The 16,356-nt window shown below is 39.3% G+C and overlaps 1 protein-coding gene across 5 annotated transcripts in view; it reads right to left on the minus strand.

Annotated features, from left to right (window-relative positions):
- Positions 1–16,356, minus strand: part of LOC147255789 (dedicator of cytokinesis protein 3-like) — a 48,200-nt gene that overhangs the window by 20,292 nt on the left and 11,552 nt on the right. For all 5 annotated transcript variants that reach the window (XM_086213747.1, XM_086213751.1, XM_086213750.1 and 2 more), the window contains 19 exons: positions 16,212–16,267; positions 13,564–13,660; positions 11,981–12,129; positions 9,546–9,630; positions 8,318–8,359; positions 7,353–7,507; positions 7,108–7,189; positions 6,957–7,017; positions 6,722–6,869; positions 5,175–5,263; positions 3,454–3,579; positions 2,401–2,525; positions 2,144–2,306; positions 1,932–2,038; positions 1,199–1,370; positions 1,007–1,104; positions 787–870; positions 583–683; positions 400–481 (listed from right to left, as the gene is read on the minus strand). In XM_086213747.1, coding sequence (XP_086069873.1) covers positions 400–481; positions 583–683; positions 787–870; positions 1,007–1,104; positions 1,199–1,370; positions 1,932–2,038; positions 2,144–2,306; positions 2,401–2,525; positions 3,454–3,579; positions 5,175–5,263; positions 6,722–6,869; positions 6,957–7,017; positions 7,108–7,189; positions 7,353–7,507; positions 8,318–8,359; positions 9,546–9,630; positions 11,981–12,129; positions 13,564–13,660; positions 16,212–16,267 — 2,022 coding nt within the window. The remainder of the gene's footprint in view (positions 1–399; positions 482–582; positions 684–786; positions 871–1,006; positions 1,105–1,198; positions 1,371–1,931; positions 2,039–2,143; positions 2,307–2,400; positions 2,526–3,453; positions 3,580–5,174; positions 5,264–6,721; positions 6,870–6,956; positions 7,018–7,107; positions 7,190–7,352; positions 7,508–8,317; positions 8,360–9,545; positions 9,631–11,980; positions 12,130–13,563; positions 13,661–16,211; positions 16,268–16,356) is intronic.

Genomic DNA, 16,356 nt, shown 5'->3' on the forward strand with positions numbered 1-16,356 from the left:
TAGAGTCAGCCAAAGAACTATGCACCATGTAGATCAATCAGCTCCCTGAAAGAAAGTAAGCACTTACAAAATAATCCATAAAGGAAATCTTGGAAATAGATTTGGGGTTGATGATCCACAAAAAATAATAACCAAGACAAACTATAGATAACGTAAAAACGGAAGGCATTCTGCTATATGTATGTGTGTTTGATTACCTCTATTCATTATCTTTTCTCTCAGTAGGGAACTAAAACCCTAAAACCGCCTCTAGCATCACATTACTCCTTATTAGCCCTTCTGATTGACCATTTCCTCAAGCCTTACTAATTAATCCCTGCTGCAGGAGCCATGATACATTTCTTTGGTTCTGCCACCCTGAACTGATCCTCAGGTAATACAGCATACACAAAACTTTACCCTCATGGCTTCCTGGATGTGATCTTGCCGAACGACCTCAGCTGAGCGGTCCATATACCACTTCAGGCATCGAATCAGTTCCCTGCACACGCACATTATTAGAAGTCATAATGTAACTTTGTGGCTAAATAAACTTTGATTTATGTGTTTTCAACAGTTGAAATAGTAAATACTGTATATTACTTATATGCCAGAGCTCCAGCAAAATGGTTTTGGATGTAGGAGTCCATTACAGGTCTAAAGTGGTAGAAACGGCTGTCCCTGAGCAGATTAATGATGAACACCTGCACACACAAGCAAAAACATATTGATGTCACGATAAGTTTCTCTGCTTCTAGAGAAAACATGTCACTCATATATGAGGACAGTTAAGTTGCTTTTCCTTACCAGTGACTGGAAAACCAGCGGCCCGTATTTATCAGTGTTGTCATCTAAAAGACAGAAGAGTGTGTCCAGGACATCTCGCAAGAACTATAAGAAGAAAGCAGCCATTATATCAAGGATATAGCAAGAGTGACAAGAGAAGGGTACCCCTAAAACGTAACATCAGATAAGCTACACAGCAGGTGAAGTACTTCACATCATCACGTTATATGATAGTAGTGACCTTAACAATCTCCTCTCCACTAATCTGGCGCAGTCGACCAAGGATGTCCAACACCCTGTCCGGGTGGGCCTTCCAGTTCAGAAGGGCCAATAGGTCCACTGAAAAAAGAATAGAGAAAATCAAAGTCAAGTAGGATAAGAGGTGAAAGATTATTTTAAAAATATCTTGGTTGTTGGGTGGGATGTAGATTACCATTTTGAGTAAGTTTGGTGGAACAGAGTATTGTGGAGACCCAGAAGGTTTCCTTAGGGCTTCTCTGGAAGGGCAAGTTAGCAGGAAGGTTTGGGCAGCTGTTGAAGTCATCCTTGCAACAAGGCAGACTCAGGTAGAGGCCCTGGTTACTGAAGGTGGCATTTTCATCACACTGTAGTGGATGGAGATGTTAATACGTTGATAGGTGATCTGGCTTGAAAAAATTTTGGACTTTTTCTGTAATTTGTGAACCTAAACACATGTTAATAAGCAGGATCAAAATGGACAAAATCTAATTCTTATAATAGTACAGTTATTTACGACTACTCAATTATCATACATAGGGTTCCATTATACTCCTTTCCTCCTTGACCTGAGATACAAACTTCCATGTTTCAATTATAGTGAAAAATTCCTTCTGCAAAAAATATTCAGTTCTGGGATTTTTTTGAAACTATTATTTTCCAGTCTTACCATGACAATTTCATACTTTTGTAAGTGAAAGGGAAAGCGTTTTGTGACAGGTTATCAGAGTCTTTGAAGGAGGTGCATTGGTGAGAGATGCCAAGAAAGTCAGACAGAGAACTGCTAGTTGTCCACTAAAAGGAAGTGACAGAGAAAACTCCTGCAGAAGCTGAGCTAAAAAACAATTTTTCATGAAATTATGGAGTAGCAATCATAGGCTGAACCACAGAGCAACTAAATCTAAACTGTATGTTTAACTTACTCTTACCTTATACACATACAGCTCGTGGCTCTCGTCAGACAGCGTGGTCCCATCTTCTCTCATCAGAGGTGTGAAAGCAAAACCAAACAGTTTTTTCTCTCCTTTATCTTTAGCTGAAAAGAGGTAGATCATTATATCATGCATCTTATAACATCATAAAGCTTGTATAACAATAAACCATGTACTGAGGGCTGATTGCCCCACGACTGCTGACTCACTGGAGCAGTGTCTGAACTCAAAGCGTAGGTGGGAACCTCGAAAGCGATCTATGGGGATGGGCAACTTGACCATCTCACTCCAGCGAGGGCTGTTATTGTGGTAAAGGACAAAAGAGCGATATTCACTGGTGTTGGGCTCCCCACTGCCCAAACTGATGCAGTCCTGAGAATGAAACAAATACAAAGCTTCACTCATCTTAACTCATAAATGGATGACGAGCATCATGATTAATCATTTAAATAAGTATGTGCTGTACTTTGAGTGTGTCGCCATCGGCATAGAGGACATAGAGTGTAACTTCAATGTTCTTCTGGACGCTCTTTCCACCCCTCTCAAACTCTCCCTTCTCAAGGGTCAGATACAGGTCATTGCGAATGTCACCTAGAACAAGTAAACCACATAAAGTTAAGTATTACGCACTAGCTAAGCAAAACTAAACAAAATGAAGATTGCAGCAATGTCTCAACACCCCTAGCTTGACGTTTGATGTTGCCCACCAGTCAAAGAGATGCTGAAACACTTGGATTGTGATGACAAGCATGTCTCCTGCCTTGTTAATGTTAATGAGTTATAATATAGATGTCAGCCTCTGCCCACAGTTGAACTATGAGTGGTCAACATAAATTAAGCCTATACAAAGTGACCACACATTACTCTCAATCAGAAATGACCCCACTGTTTTGTAACTGTTTCTCAATACTGCTTTGTTATCTTTTGTAAGGTCAGTGTTTAATGGAGTAAATATCTGCAGTAGCAGATGAAGAAGATATTGCAGTTATTTATAAAATCAGATTATAGTTATTTATATCCAAGTCATTTCCAAGGGGACATGAGTCACAAGGAGTGATATCAGGAAGTATTTCAGGCTAGCTGGAGAGGAGAGGGGAGGATCATACATTCTCAGTAAACACAAAGCAGAGTAATGTTAGCTGATGAAATATACCGAAATAAACACACCTTTCTCTATTCTTTCTCCTGAGTTATCTTTGAAGACCTCTGCTTTTTCTAATTTGTGCAGCTCCTGACCTGAATGCTGATCTCATGCAAATGTGCTGCGAAGTTGTCAGGCTCCTTTCCTCTATCTTGAATTAAATGGTGTTTCCTGTTTTTTTTGTTTTTTTGTTCAATCCTAAACTCCAGTTCTGGTTTTCGTTATGTCATTCTTGCCTTATCCCTCTCCTCTGTCACCTGTACTCTGATCTGAAAGCCTCCCTTCTTTCTATTCCTTCAAACCATCTGGCCTCTGGTCTCTACCTCCTCAATGAAACTCTCTATACCCATTACCACCTCCTGCTTTTTGCATTCTTACCTGGCAGAATGACATCTGGGAAACCCAGTTTGCGTGTGAGTGCCAGAGCCCGGTTGAACACAGCCTGGTTTTCCCGTCTGATCTGCTCCAGCTCACCCCTTAGCAGCTGCAGGGAAATGATGAGGCCTGCAGGGGGGTTTTAAGAGGTGTGGGGTTGTGTGAGGAGGAAGGACGGGTGTGAGGAAGAAGGAGAGTGACAAAGTGACAAAGAAGAAGAAGAGAGGTAGAGGAAAGGAGGGACAGAGGGGTATTTAAAGGACATTAGTCAGAATGTGGGGGAGGAGAAGACAAGACAGCACAGTGACATAGAGAGATGTGATCAGAGCCAGGAAGGATACAGGGAGGAAAAACATGGGTACTGCACACATATGGTGACAGATTGCTATGAGTCACATGTTTAACGGTGAGACACTCATGAAAGAAGAAGCAATGAAAATAGTTCAATGCACGATGTCAAGGCAATTTACAAAAGTTACTAACCACAGCAAAGGCATGCTTCTTTAATACACAAAATACAAAGTGAGCTGCAACATATATATACATATATATATATATATGTCAGAGCAAGCACAGGAGTGGAACTGTATGTGTTCTGCTTCAGTTAATCATCAATCAAATGTGGGAAAAAGGTAATTTTTGTATAAAATGGGTATAAAAGATATTCCTTAAGAACCTGTAACTTAAATCATTCGATGAAGAATGTCTGTGTCCCACAGATACAAACAGTACAAGAAATTGTTGGATATTTATGAGAGGTTTATTTTTATTTTTGTTAAATTCAAAGACCATTAACAACAATTTTTTTAAAATACAATGAGCCCTTATTCGAAAAATATTGTCATCTCAAAATATTTGCCGGTGTTAGTTGTCTTCTATGACAAAATGAACAGATTGAAGTTTATCTAAGACATTTTTAAATACTTAAGTGTTATATGAGAATATTCATACCACTCTCATATTTTCCATTAAATATGAACAGGCAGCAGATAATTAGCTAAGCACAGGATATATTTTAGATATAAAATACATGTTTAATCTGTGACACAATATTGCAGTTTTTACAATTTACATAAATCTGAACAAGGCAGCTCCTCATGCTCTACATGTTCTATATCAATAAGCAGCAGAGCATTGCAAAAAATGAGATATTCAACCTTGTCATGAAAAAATATGGAAACGGTAATCATTTCTTTAGAATGAGCTACCAGCACTAGCTTTCTCCTTTTTTCTCCAGATTGTACCTTTAAAATACAAAGATGTAATTTGTTAATTGAGCCTAAAAGTTGCAGATTTGACAAAGCCATGCCACCTGTTTTACCTTTTGTGCTAAACTAACCGGCTGAAAGGGTACATTCATACATTGCATACGGACATCAAAGTGATATTGATTGCCCAATTGAATTAAAAGCTTGTCTTCAATTAAAAAGCAGTGTCTAATAGATGTGACTTACACAGGGGCAGCTATGAAGCTAATGTTTCTGGTTAAAATAAAACCCATCATGATATCTCTCTGATTTGACACCCCATGATGATGGCGTATCCTTTTCAGCATCTATATATTCAGCAGTTTCTATGTAACAGATATTGTCCTTTATAATGAACTGGACCCTCAAATACTGTGAAGTTTTGGATAAAAGATATTTTCTCTGTATAGATTGTAATTATGAACAAATTAAAATCAATCCAATGAGAGAAAGAGATCTGTAAAGATATATAATTACCATAGTTGGTACTGGGAGCTGAGTACTTAGTGTTGGACTTGCGGATGATGTTCTCGTGAACCTGATACCACTCGTTCTCATTGTTACATCTGGAGAGAAAAACAGGCAGATAGGACTGTTAACAACACACCCATTAGTGGACACAGATAGGTGGGTAAGAATTCTGTGCATGGGGAATAAGAACAGCATGTGTCCCAGAGCTGATTTCCTCCTGGAGAAAAGGTAGCAGTAGGGGTATTTGCTATCAAGCAGCACATTAACCCAAATGCATAGCACACTAAGTAAACCTGACAGCCAGCTCTCTACCAGCCTTTTTCATTACTGTGGGCCTGTAGGCCCCTGGGAAAGGCATGGGGAAATGCACAGACTGGAGCCTTATAGGAGCCGACAGTTTGGAGGCAGCTCAGCACTGAATCACTGCTTGCTTTTTTAAAGGAAGAGCTCTTTGCCTCCGCAGAACAATACCCCCAAAAAATGACCACTTTCTCTTCTAGAAATCTTTATTTCATAAACTGTAAATTTATCCTGAAAATACTACACAAGAAAAATGTCATACAATGACAAAAATGTCATAGAATGTCAAAGTGAATGAATGCCCTCTGACCCAGAGCAGTTGCAGACACAAGGAGACATTCTAGCTGTTGATGGACAGTAAAAAATGCTGAGCTCTGTGGCATTATTCTTTGTCCTCTAACTTCTCTCAGTTATATACTGTCTGTGTCAGCTCTCCTTCTCTGTGTCTTTCCTTCTCTGTGTTGCTTCCTTTGTTGGGTTGACTCTGGCAAAGTCTAACAGAAGCAGGCAGATTCACAACACGCCAAGTACCCTACCTCAGGGCCAGGGTGAACAAGTATTGATTTTCTGAAGGACACTTTATTATTATTCTGCTCAAAGCACCAAGTATCAGTGCTGAAGCACTAGGTTGTCAAATCCACATCTGAAGAAAACTCAAATGCCTGGCCAACAGCATTAACCTTTAGTACAGAAACCAATACTGCTCCTAAGCATTAGTGTTTCTATTTAATTGTCAAGTAAATTTTAGGCAAATGGAAATGTGAATTATGTACACTTCCATCAACTAGTTTGGAGCAAACTGACTGATTGTATTTTTGTCTGCAGATGAAGTGTGGGCAACATCATGAAACAGAGAGAAAGCGGTTGCCTTCTCCATATACAGTCATCTACCAAATGAAAATGGAGAGAGGTTGTGAGAAATGACATTCACTTCAGCAAGTATGTAAGACAAGGGAGTGTTGGCCATGTTACCTGAATTTGCTCATTTTCAAAAAAGGCAAAAAAACACTTGAACCAAGTGGAAAAATGTTCCCACATAAACTGGGGTGTTTTTTTAATATAATTTTATGTTTCCATGAACTTTTTCTTTGAAATACTTAAAATGTGCATACAAATATACTGATGAAACACAACTAATAAAAGACAGAAAGAAATTAAAATTATGCAGAAAATTTTCACGACAGCTCTCCAATCTTTCTCTTTTGTTTTGCTATATTTATAATTAAGAATGGCCTCAGTCATACGGTACTCACGTATAAACCTTTAGCACAAAGTCCTTCTCCTCTTTGAGGTCTGTGATTGTATGAAAAACATCACTCATAGCAAGAACAGCACAGCCATATGGCCGTCTGTACTGTACATGAGGTGGGCCTTTCTTTGAATCATTCAGAAGCATCCGACCTGGACACAAACATGGAGAAGAGCACAAGTAAGAGGTAACAACTATAATATCTCTGTCATAACCACAAAACTTTGTACTTTATTTACCAGTTCTTATGACATGCCCAACAATGTACAGGTCTCTCTTCAAGTCTTTACTGCTCAGGTCCTGAAGGGAAATCAGACAAAAAATAGCTGTGCAGTCTTAGAAAAGCATACAGAATCTTTGCAATCAAAGTTAAAATGGAGAGAAAGTTACAGTGAAGAGAGCACAGAGACGATCAGCCTTCTCTGGATTCTTTGGTCCTCCATTTTTGTTCAGTTTGACCATAAACTTCTCACTGGAAAGGAAGCAAGTTCACAGTTTCAAAGTGACTGTCAGCCAAAGGGTGCTCCAGTCAATCTGCAATAGTATGCAGGCATGCATGCGTCTGCTCTTGTTTGCACGCAGTAATGCTTTGTACAACATTTTGAAGTGGTAATGTGTGAGATTCATCAGTTTACCTGATCTGTTTGCCCTCACGAGAGTCATACAAAGAGAAGAAGACATCTGCATCCTCACTGATGCTGTTGTAAGTAAAGCTCTTCAGATTGATGAAGAGGTGGTGTGACACAGGGACACGGCAACCGTCACCATGGCGCTGTCTCAGGCTGTCACCCTGGGAACCGAAGAAGAGAATGATTGAACATAACTGGTCCCTTGTGCGAGCAAAGATGAATACAGTCAGTTTGGTGTATAGATAAATATAAGATCAAGGGGATACTGTGAATGATGCATAATTATTTGTTATATTCAGTACAGTGTGAGCTCATAAATTGTACTCATAGTACTCTTCTTTCCTCTAAATACCAAGCTGCAACAGCAGTTAGCTGGACAAAAACGGTGTAGAGAGGTGAAATAACTAAAATGACTATGTTTGACTTGATTCCAATGTTTGAAAAAATGTCAACAAGCCCATCTTGCTTGCTTATTGTAAAACCATCATTTAAGATTTGCTTCCTGGGACTGCTTCCTGAGTAATGACATCATGTAGCTGCTAGTAGGTAATTTTCTTATCTTTGGGTCAAACCAGGGAAACTGCTTGGATCAGCAGCAGTACTAGTCTATTGCAAACAGACATGATCGCAGTATTGACATTCTCATCCAATAAATCAAATAAGTAACTACCTCTACTGTTGAATGCATCTGCTAGATTTTGCTATGCATTCTTAGTGTTGTCTCCTTTGATTTAGCTTGTCTTTTAATGCACATTTAATGTCTTGTGTTAATGTTTGAATTTGGTGAAGCATCATGAGTTGCTTTGCATCTCAATGGTACTGACTAAATAGACCTGGCCTGCCTTTTTTCAATCCTAAGGGAGCTATAGTACTTTGAGGGGCTATAATATCGTGACATTTGTAAAAGAAATAAAAAATCAGACCAGTGGAGGATATTGGCACAGTATGAAACAACTTTAAGAGGAGTGTACCTGGTTTGTGCTTTGCTGACCACAGTGTCTGCTGGATACATGCTACAAAAGAGTGAACAAAAGACAGAAGTCAGGAAATTCATCTGACAAAGCATGGAAATGATTTACCTTTAAGTGGCTTGAGACAGGAAAAACCTGATGCATCAAATCCAACAAAATTTCCCCTACATATGTTATTGCCTGGGTATACTACTGTTCCTGCAGTACTAAAAGAAGCCCAGATGAGGCAGCATGTAGGAGGGAAGAGGACAAAGCCAGTATCGCCCACACAACCCTCTCTTCTCAGCAGGCTAAAAGAACTCCTCTACTCCCCAACCTGAGAAGGTGCCAAGGCCCTGCGCCCTGCCAAACACAAGCTCACTTTCATCTACAAAGTCAGGAGATTTTTTTTCTAAACAAGGTAAAACTACTCTGGCCAATGCACTTATTATACAAAAAATCTGCATGTTAACCTGATAAATGTGGCAATGGGGTAATGGGAACCTGCAGGGTAATTGAAGAGTGTCGGCTAGCCAGATAGAGTCATGTCCTAGATAACAGCAGTACTTTACAAGATATCTGTGCAGTATTTACATATTTCTAAGATTGGGTCTGCTTTATTAGGTGTCATATCTCCAAAACATATGTATGTTTAGACCTCAAGATATTTTATGTCTATGAATATATATGCTAAGTCTATTTGTGGTTTTCACCACAACTGAATATAATTCATCTCACAAAACAACAACAAAATATTATTTTTGTATGTATATTCCAAAAGGCCAACCTGGCCCTGTCAGTTTGTATTATGTCTTCTACATTACCACTGTAGATGGCAATCATGCTTTTGAGAGTCACATGCATGCAAGAAAAGGGACACACTCAATATGGCAGTAAGATAAGCATAAAGAGCAGGCCACATGAGGTTGCTACAACAGCTGGTGCTCTCTCTTATAAGTCACTTTCTTATGGATGATTTGATAATCGGTATATTCACACATCCCTAAACATCCAACAACACGTTCATATATGTAAAACCAGGCTGCTAAAGATAAAGGTACAAGCTTGCAGTGTGTAAAGAAAGTAACATTTGAGTCATTGATAGATTAAGTGTATGCATTCTGCAGGGATATTGCATTTTTATAATTCAAAGGCTACAAATTCACTTGTTTAATTTATTGCATTGAATAATTCATGGAATGAATTTGTACATCATGTGTTGGTTCAAAAATAGTCCTTTCCTACATACCAGTTTGTAAAGCTCTGATATGCTGATCTGATCTGGATCCACCATCTCAAACTCTTTTCTGGGAACGAGGTCTATGCCAAGGTGCCTGGTGAACAAGGGATTACAGGGTGTATAAAGAAGAAAGAAATTAGAGTTTGTTTTAAGAGGACAATGTCACATTAAAACTGTGAGAAAGTGTATCACAGATAATTTTGGAAATTTTTATTATACATTTCAGTAATGTGCTCAAGCTCAAATAGAGGGGAACTGTAATGCTATAGTTCGACTCTGTTACATTTCAGAGTAGACTATTACACTCTTTGTCAACATGTAGACATACAGTATATCTCACATTTAGTTTGCTGTTACTTTAAGGATAACTTTTTAAATTAAAAAAAAACAGGACCACCAATGTTTTCTAGTCAACAGACAAGTTTTAAAGTCATTCTAACAAAAAATGAATAAAGTATTTGCAACGGCATTTTAATATTATCCTTATTATTTTATGATAATCGGGTTGTACTATTTTTTTCAAACCCTGCATTATCAATATCAGTACTGGCTTCAATGCACCAAGCATATAGGAAAGAAGAAGAGTTAAATTAGTTAGCACTGATATGTAGGTATGTGTCTCTCATAACCAGCCTGCACATGTGTATACAAGTGTCATAAATGTGCAGAGAAAACTGCATAGCATGAAAACCAAAAAGAAAACCAAATTACACTTGAATGTTGCTTACAATCATGTATTATTTTGATATACTCAAGGGCAGCACAATGCTGCAGTGGTTAGCACTGTCGCGTCACAGCAAGAAGGTTCCGGGTTTGAGCTTCAGCTCAGGTACAGGGTCTCTCTGTGTGGAGTTTACATGTTCTCCCTCTGTCTGCGTTGGTTCTCTCTGGGTACTCAGGCTTCCTCCCACAGTCCAAAGACATGCAAGAGGGGACTAGGTTAATCTGATACTTTAAAGCAGGGGTGTCAAACTGATCCAGAAAAGGGCCATGTGGCTGCAGGTTTTCATTCCAACCAAGCAAAAGCAACACCTGATTCTACTTAAATAAACTAAGCTGTGTCCACAGAGCTCATTTGTTGGATCACGTGTTGATTTTGCTTGGTTGGAATGAAAACCTGCAGCCACAGCGCCCTTTACTGGATCAGTTTCACACCCCTGCTCTAAAGTGACTGTAGGCGGGGCTGTGAGTGTGAGTGGCTGTCTGTCTATATGTGTTGGCCCTGTGATGGACTGGTGACCTGTCCAGGGTGAACCCCAACTCTCGCCCGAAGGCTGCTGGGATCGGCTCCAGTCCCCCCACGACCCTTAACAGGATAAGTGGTAGAAAATGGATGGATGGATGGATGCGTGCATGCATGCTATTCAGCCCAATAGCACCACACATGTAAGAATTTTAAAATACATAATTGCTGTCTCATGTGTTTGATCAGAACTGCAATGCAAGATTTGAGAGGTCTACAGAATATAGGAAGTTTAAGATCGGCTATAGTTTCTTAAGAAATGGATTGGAGGAAACCTCTGTGTGACAAAAATGTAAATACACATGAAAAGTCATAATCTCTTAAACTCATGTTCATATAAATGGTATTCTGCACCTTTTCACACCAGGATTTTAAGCTGTAGCTTTATATATCATTGATACTAGGTAAAATATTCAACACCAAGAGGACAATTTAGAGGTCATGCACATCATATTGATATATGATTCCTCTGTAGGAAGTATGAGGCACCCATGGAAAATAAGAAATGTGTGTGTGTGTGGGGGGGGGGGGGTTAAATATACAGGGGTTCATTAGAAACTGTAAGAAAGTAAATGTACTTTGTTGCCTCAAGAATCATGAAGTACATTGGAGCTCCTATGATCATTTGACCATGAAATTCAATCACTACCACCACTCAGGTTAGAGTGAATGACGGAGCACTGACCTCAACATCCTTTATGAACAATATACAGGGTGTCTACGGCTCTTCTTGTGTGTGTTTTTTACATTGCTTTTGACAACATACTACTAACATATAATGTGTATCTTTATGTACTCTGAATAGTTTATTAAATGGATGTATGTAACTTCCAAATGAAGCTCTTCCTTAGCTGAGCTGGAGCCCTCATGTCTTCATCTTGGTTATGGATGTGTCACTGCTCAGTTGGATTGAGTTTGAAACTGGCGACAGAGAGAATATGGCTGTACAGTTCCTCCAGGGGGATGTGCATTGACTTTAAGCTGCTTGAGATTCACTTATCTACTAAATGAGCATAAAATTACATCATAGAGGATGCTATTATGCACCCACTCACCCACTGCTGTAGATCTCTCTGGTGCCAAAGAAATCATGTATTCTTTGGTGGCTGCCATATGTTCAAAACAAATATTGGTGGGAGAGCAACAGAACTTCAATCTGTCATTCTCTTGATGTAATGCGGTCAGTAAACATATAACTCACTCATTGCCCCAATCGAGCCGTACAGTGATGTGCCGCTTGATCTCACGAGTCTGATCCTGGGCGAGGTGACCCTGGATCAGCTGCCGACGCAGGTCGATGAGCTCATTCATAACATGGCGGAGTTTATGGAACAGATCCACCTTGTGTTTCTGTTAAAGCAGCCAAAAAAAACGTATGATATGTGATGCGGAGTTCAAAGGAAGTTCTTCCCTGAATCCCCCTCATATTATCTGTGACATTAACTGTGTATAACTATCAAACTGAAAAAGTATAAATCTAGAGGGTTCTGTAATATCAGGGGATTAGTCACTCTGGTCAAGACTCAATTATACTCCTATCCTAAATCATTCTATCAGTTTATTCAAAACAATTAGTTTGCCATTGAACTTTAAGCTTACTACTGTAACTGCAAAAATTTCTCATGGAAGCCTACCTTGACTTCCTCATGGTACTGAATTTCATTATCACTTCTCATTAACCAAGGACAACACTTAATTCAGGCATTCCCTCCTATTCCTTATGACATTACAAGCCCACATTACCTCTCAGGTTTTTTTCATAAATGCAAAGATTAAGTGATGACACAATACCCATGTAAATTTAATCAGAATAAACAATGCTTGTTCATAAAGGCTGGGAGTTCCTGGAAAAAGATTTTTGTCAGTGCTGATGAGCCCTTTGGAATGCCTATTCTACAGGGCTAATTACATACATTCTAACAAATACAGTTATTTCTAGGCCATTGCTCCCTTAAGTAATACAATTAATTCAAATTGGCAGCAATAAGATGAACTGTATCAACATCTCGCCAATGATATATCCTGTTATTATGGATACAACTGTGGCAACATGGCCCATATCACACAGGGGGTGAGCGCCAAAACAAACCCTGCTAAATCAGAGCTGCACATTAGGCGAGTTTCAAAGGAGGTTATATCACCACAGCAATGCCTCGGGCTCCTGAGTTGCTCAGAGCATGAGCAGTCCTCCGTGAGAGGTTATGTAAAAAATCACTGCCAGCTCCACAACGTATCCACTCAGCTCAAAGCCTACCAACCACTTCTGCTGCCCCCTCGACACTGAGCAGGATTAAGGATGCTTTAGGTTTCCAGTAATCACTTTTGCCCAGCAAGTCTGACTTAAGGTGGCGAGCAGTGCTGGATCTTAAGTTGATGAAGAAACTAAGAGATGGAGCCCAAGATCAGTCAATGGATGAATGACACTGCATGAAATTGAGTGTGACAGGTCTGTGGGCCATTATCTGTATCCAAAAACCATTTCTGCTCCTACATAGAGTATGAAAATTTAGAGTGACAATCACAACTACATGCTATAAGGAAAATCAAAATGTACTGTAGTGCAGTGTTTAGACAAAATCATGGGCTTTTTACAGCTCCACCTGGTTATATCTGCTGAGTTAGGTACAAGGATTGAAAAAAAACAAACTGCCTCTTCCATCAAACCTCTCAGAAGGATGCAAATGAAACAACAATGGAAGTAATTTATTCTTGCAAGAACTTTCTCTCCCTACTTGGTTTAAAATCTTGCTTGTGTTAGTCATATGAGTGTGTGGTGTTACTGACCACATAGAGCTGCTTCCACAGTACACCCCATTCCTGCAGCGTGGAGGTGGTCTCAGTGATAATGGGGTCCTCAAGGGGCACGACTGTCTCACAAAGCCTACATCCGAAAATATGTAAAAAAAAAATAAATGCACACAGAAGCACAAACAGAAAATAACATGCATGAGTGTCTCTGCTTCAAGATAGTTATTTAACAGCTATTAATTGACAAAGTGGTAAGGTCATGAAGAGTAATGAGATTCTCTCTGGCTGCTGATAGAAACAGGAATGGAGTACAACACAACACTAACCCTTCCACTGTGACCACATTCATCATTAAACCAAAAGTTAGATCTTTTTAACATCTGGCACTTTGCTTGCTAAGCTCTGGCTTATGCAATTTGATGACGGATCATTGTTTTTGTGTCAAGGGGAACTTTGGGGAAACTTTGGGGAAACTACAGAAATGCAGTGGGTGAATTACCTCATTAACTCTATGCGACAGCAAAGCACATTTAGGTGCAGCTCCTGGAGTGAGGAACTATAATAGTGCTGGTTTAAAAGTCTGCACTTTTAATTGTTTGAGCGCAAACAAATGTCCTTGTGCTATGCAGTAATTCAGCTCGAGGGTGGTGACATAACTGTAAACTCCCAGTCCACATTGAGCCACAGATCCTGGCCCTGCAGCTTAACATCCATGAGTTCAGGCCAACAAAGAGGTTTGCATTGTGTCTTTGTCTGTACTTTTATTTTGGCCTCTAAACCCACATGCAACTATTGTGAATGGCTGTTGAAAGTGTTCGAGCATCTGTGTGTGTGTGTTGTTTGGTGTTCACATTACCCAATGTCCATACTGGCATTAGTACCTGGATTTGATACTGTCACCCAGTGTTACGTTTTTAGTATTTTACTTTCTCTACAACAAAAAATTATAATAATTTCAGTTATGAAAATGTATCCAAACTTCTCAATTTACAGCTGTGCTATTAAAGTTATTTTACAAGTCTAGAAAAATCACCTCCCTCCCTTTCTTCCACCACCTGCCACATTTCATCCTGGGTGGGAGGAGCCTCAGTGTTAATGTAAGCAGCATTATAAGTTACTATAAATTCACCAGTGGGAAACAACCTTTTCTCCTGAATAAAGACCCTAGGTCTCATGTAGATGTGTCATCCATACTGAGTTTTAACTTAGAATTGAAACTGCAAGTTTTAAATCCTTTTTTTGTCATATTTGCTCAATTCTTTTAGATGCATTTGATGTTTCATCTGATGTTTCCTTACAATAGATGTGTTGCCATATAAAACTATACATTTTTCCATACAAATACTCTAGAGAATATTGTTAGCATCAAGTTTGTGTTTTTCAAGTGTAACCACTCTCAAAAAAAAAAAAACATAGCAGGTTTGCATGTTCCTTCTTATGTGCAACAATGCAGTGGGTGGCCAAAAAAAAACTGCTATATGCTGGCCTACTGGCATATCCTCATATCAACACTAACCCTGCATTTGATTGAGCTTGAAACTTTGTGAAAAATTATTCCTGGCACAAAAAAGTGTGATAGAAGTGAAGATAGTTTGCAAGTAACCAGATGTGCTCAAACCACAAGACTTGATACACAAAACTCAGTTTGATGTAAGAGCTTTGTAATTTTCCTTAGCATATGAACTGGTACACTATTTGATCAATAAGATAAGATAAACCTTTATTTGTCCCTCAGTGGGGAAATTGGCAGTAGTTGGAAATGCCAAGTCTATGGAGGAGATATACACTTCCAACTTCCAGTCAAATGCAGGGTAAGTCAGTGAGACATGCTTAGCTATTATAGCTCATACTGTAGCTGTATATTGTGAAGGGCTGAATACTGGGGAATTCCAAACATTATATAAAAAACAGGAGGGGTTGGGTGGATTGACTCTAGGGACCCTATACATTTATATATGTATTATGTATTTACAGGGCACATAATCAGAGTGCAAATCATGGTGCAATGCATAAAGAGGTAAAAGGGGGCAGGGAGGGGTAGCAAAGGGAATGATGTGGCAATCTGATTGGTTTGATTGATGTCACACCTGAAACAGAGCTGTGAATGATTAGGTATCTTATGACTACTTCTTTGCATTTTGATCCATGGTTTGCACTCTGATTATCAGCACTACAAATACCAAAATGAGACTGAACAAGTGTTTCCTTATTTTCGGGCATGAATAGAACCGCACTGCAAAGTCGGTTGCTGGTTTGACTGATGCGCCCTTTATATTGACCAAGGCTCATCTTAGTCCATGGCACAATTGTTTTCTTGTCTCCCAGATTAGCAATGTGCCATGTTTGCACCAGACCAAATCTCATTAACATACTTAAGCACCTGCTGATCAAGATGGAGCACAAGTTCATTTGCTTGTTAAAGGGCAGGGAGGTTGCTGTGAAATGTCATTTAAGCCAGCCTAACACTAGCAATGATGCTTGCTTGTGATCTTTCCATTATTGTCAAATACAAAAGCTGGCATGTACTCATATTATGTTAATTCTCCAAATGTTACTGGACATTTTTTAGGTCGTCTTTTAAACTTTGGTACGATGATGATGATGATGATGATGATGATGATGATGATGATGATGATGATGATGATGATGATGCACATATAGAATCATTTTATCATACAACTCACCCTCTATTAGTCACTGTGGATTTCTTCACATGGACATAGCTGACGGGGAAAATACCCTGCAGAAAGATGACACTCACTTAATTCACCAGTGTAGTGCTGTGTTGAAATTCTCTTACCAAATTCCTTCGCACAAATCATAAACCTT

This window comes from Aulostomus chinensis, chromosome 9 (genome assembly GCF_037954235.1).
Source record: "Aulostomus chinensis isolate RoL2024-O1b breed Wild chromosome 9, RoL_Achi_v1.0, whole genome shotgun sequence".
NCBI lineage: Eukaryota > Metazoa > Chordata > Actinopteri > Syngnathiformes > Aulostomidae > Aulostomus > Aulostomus chinensis.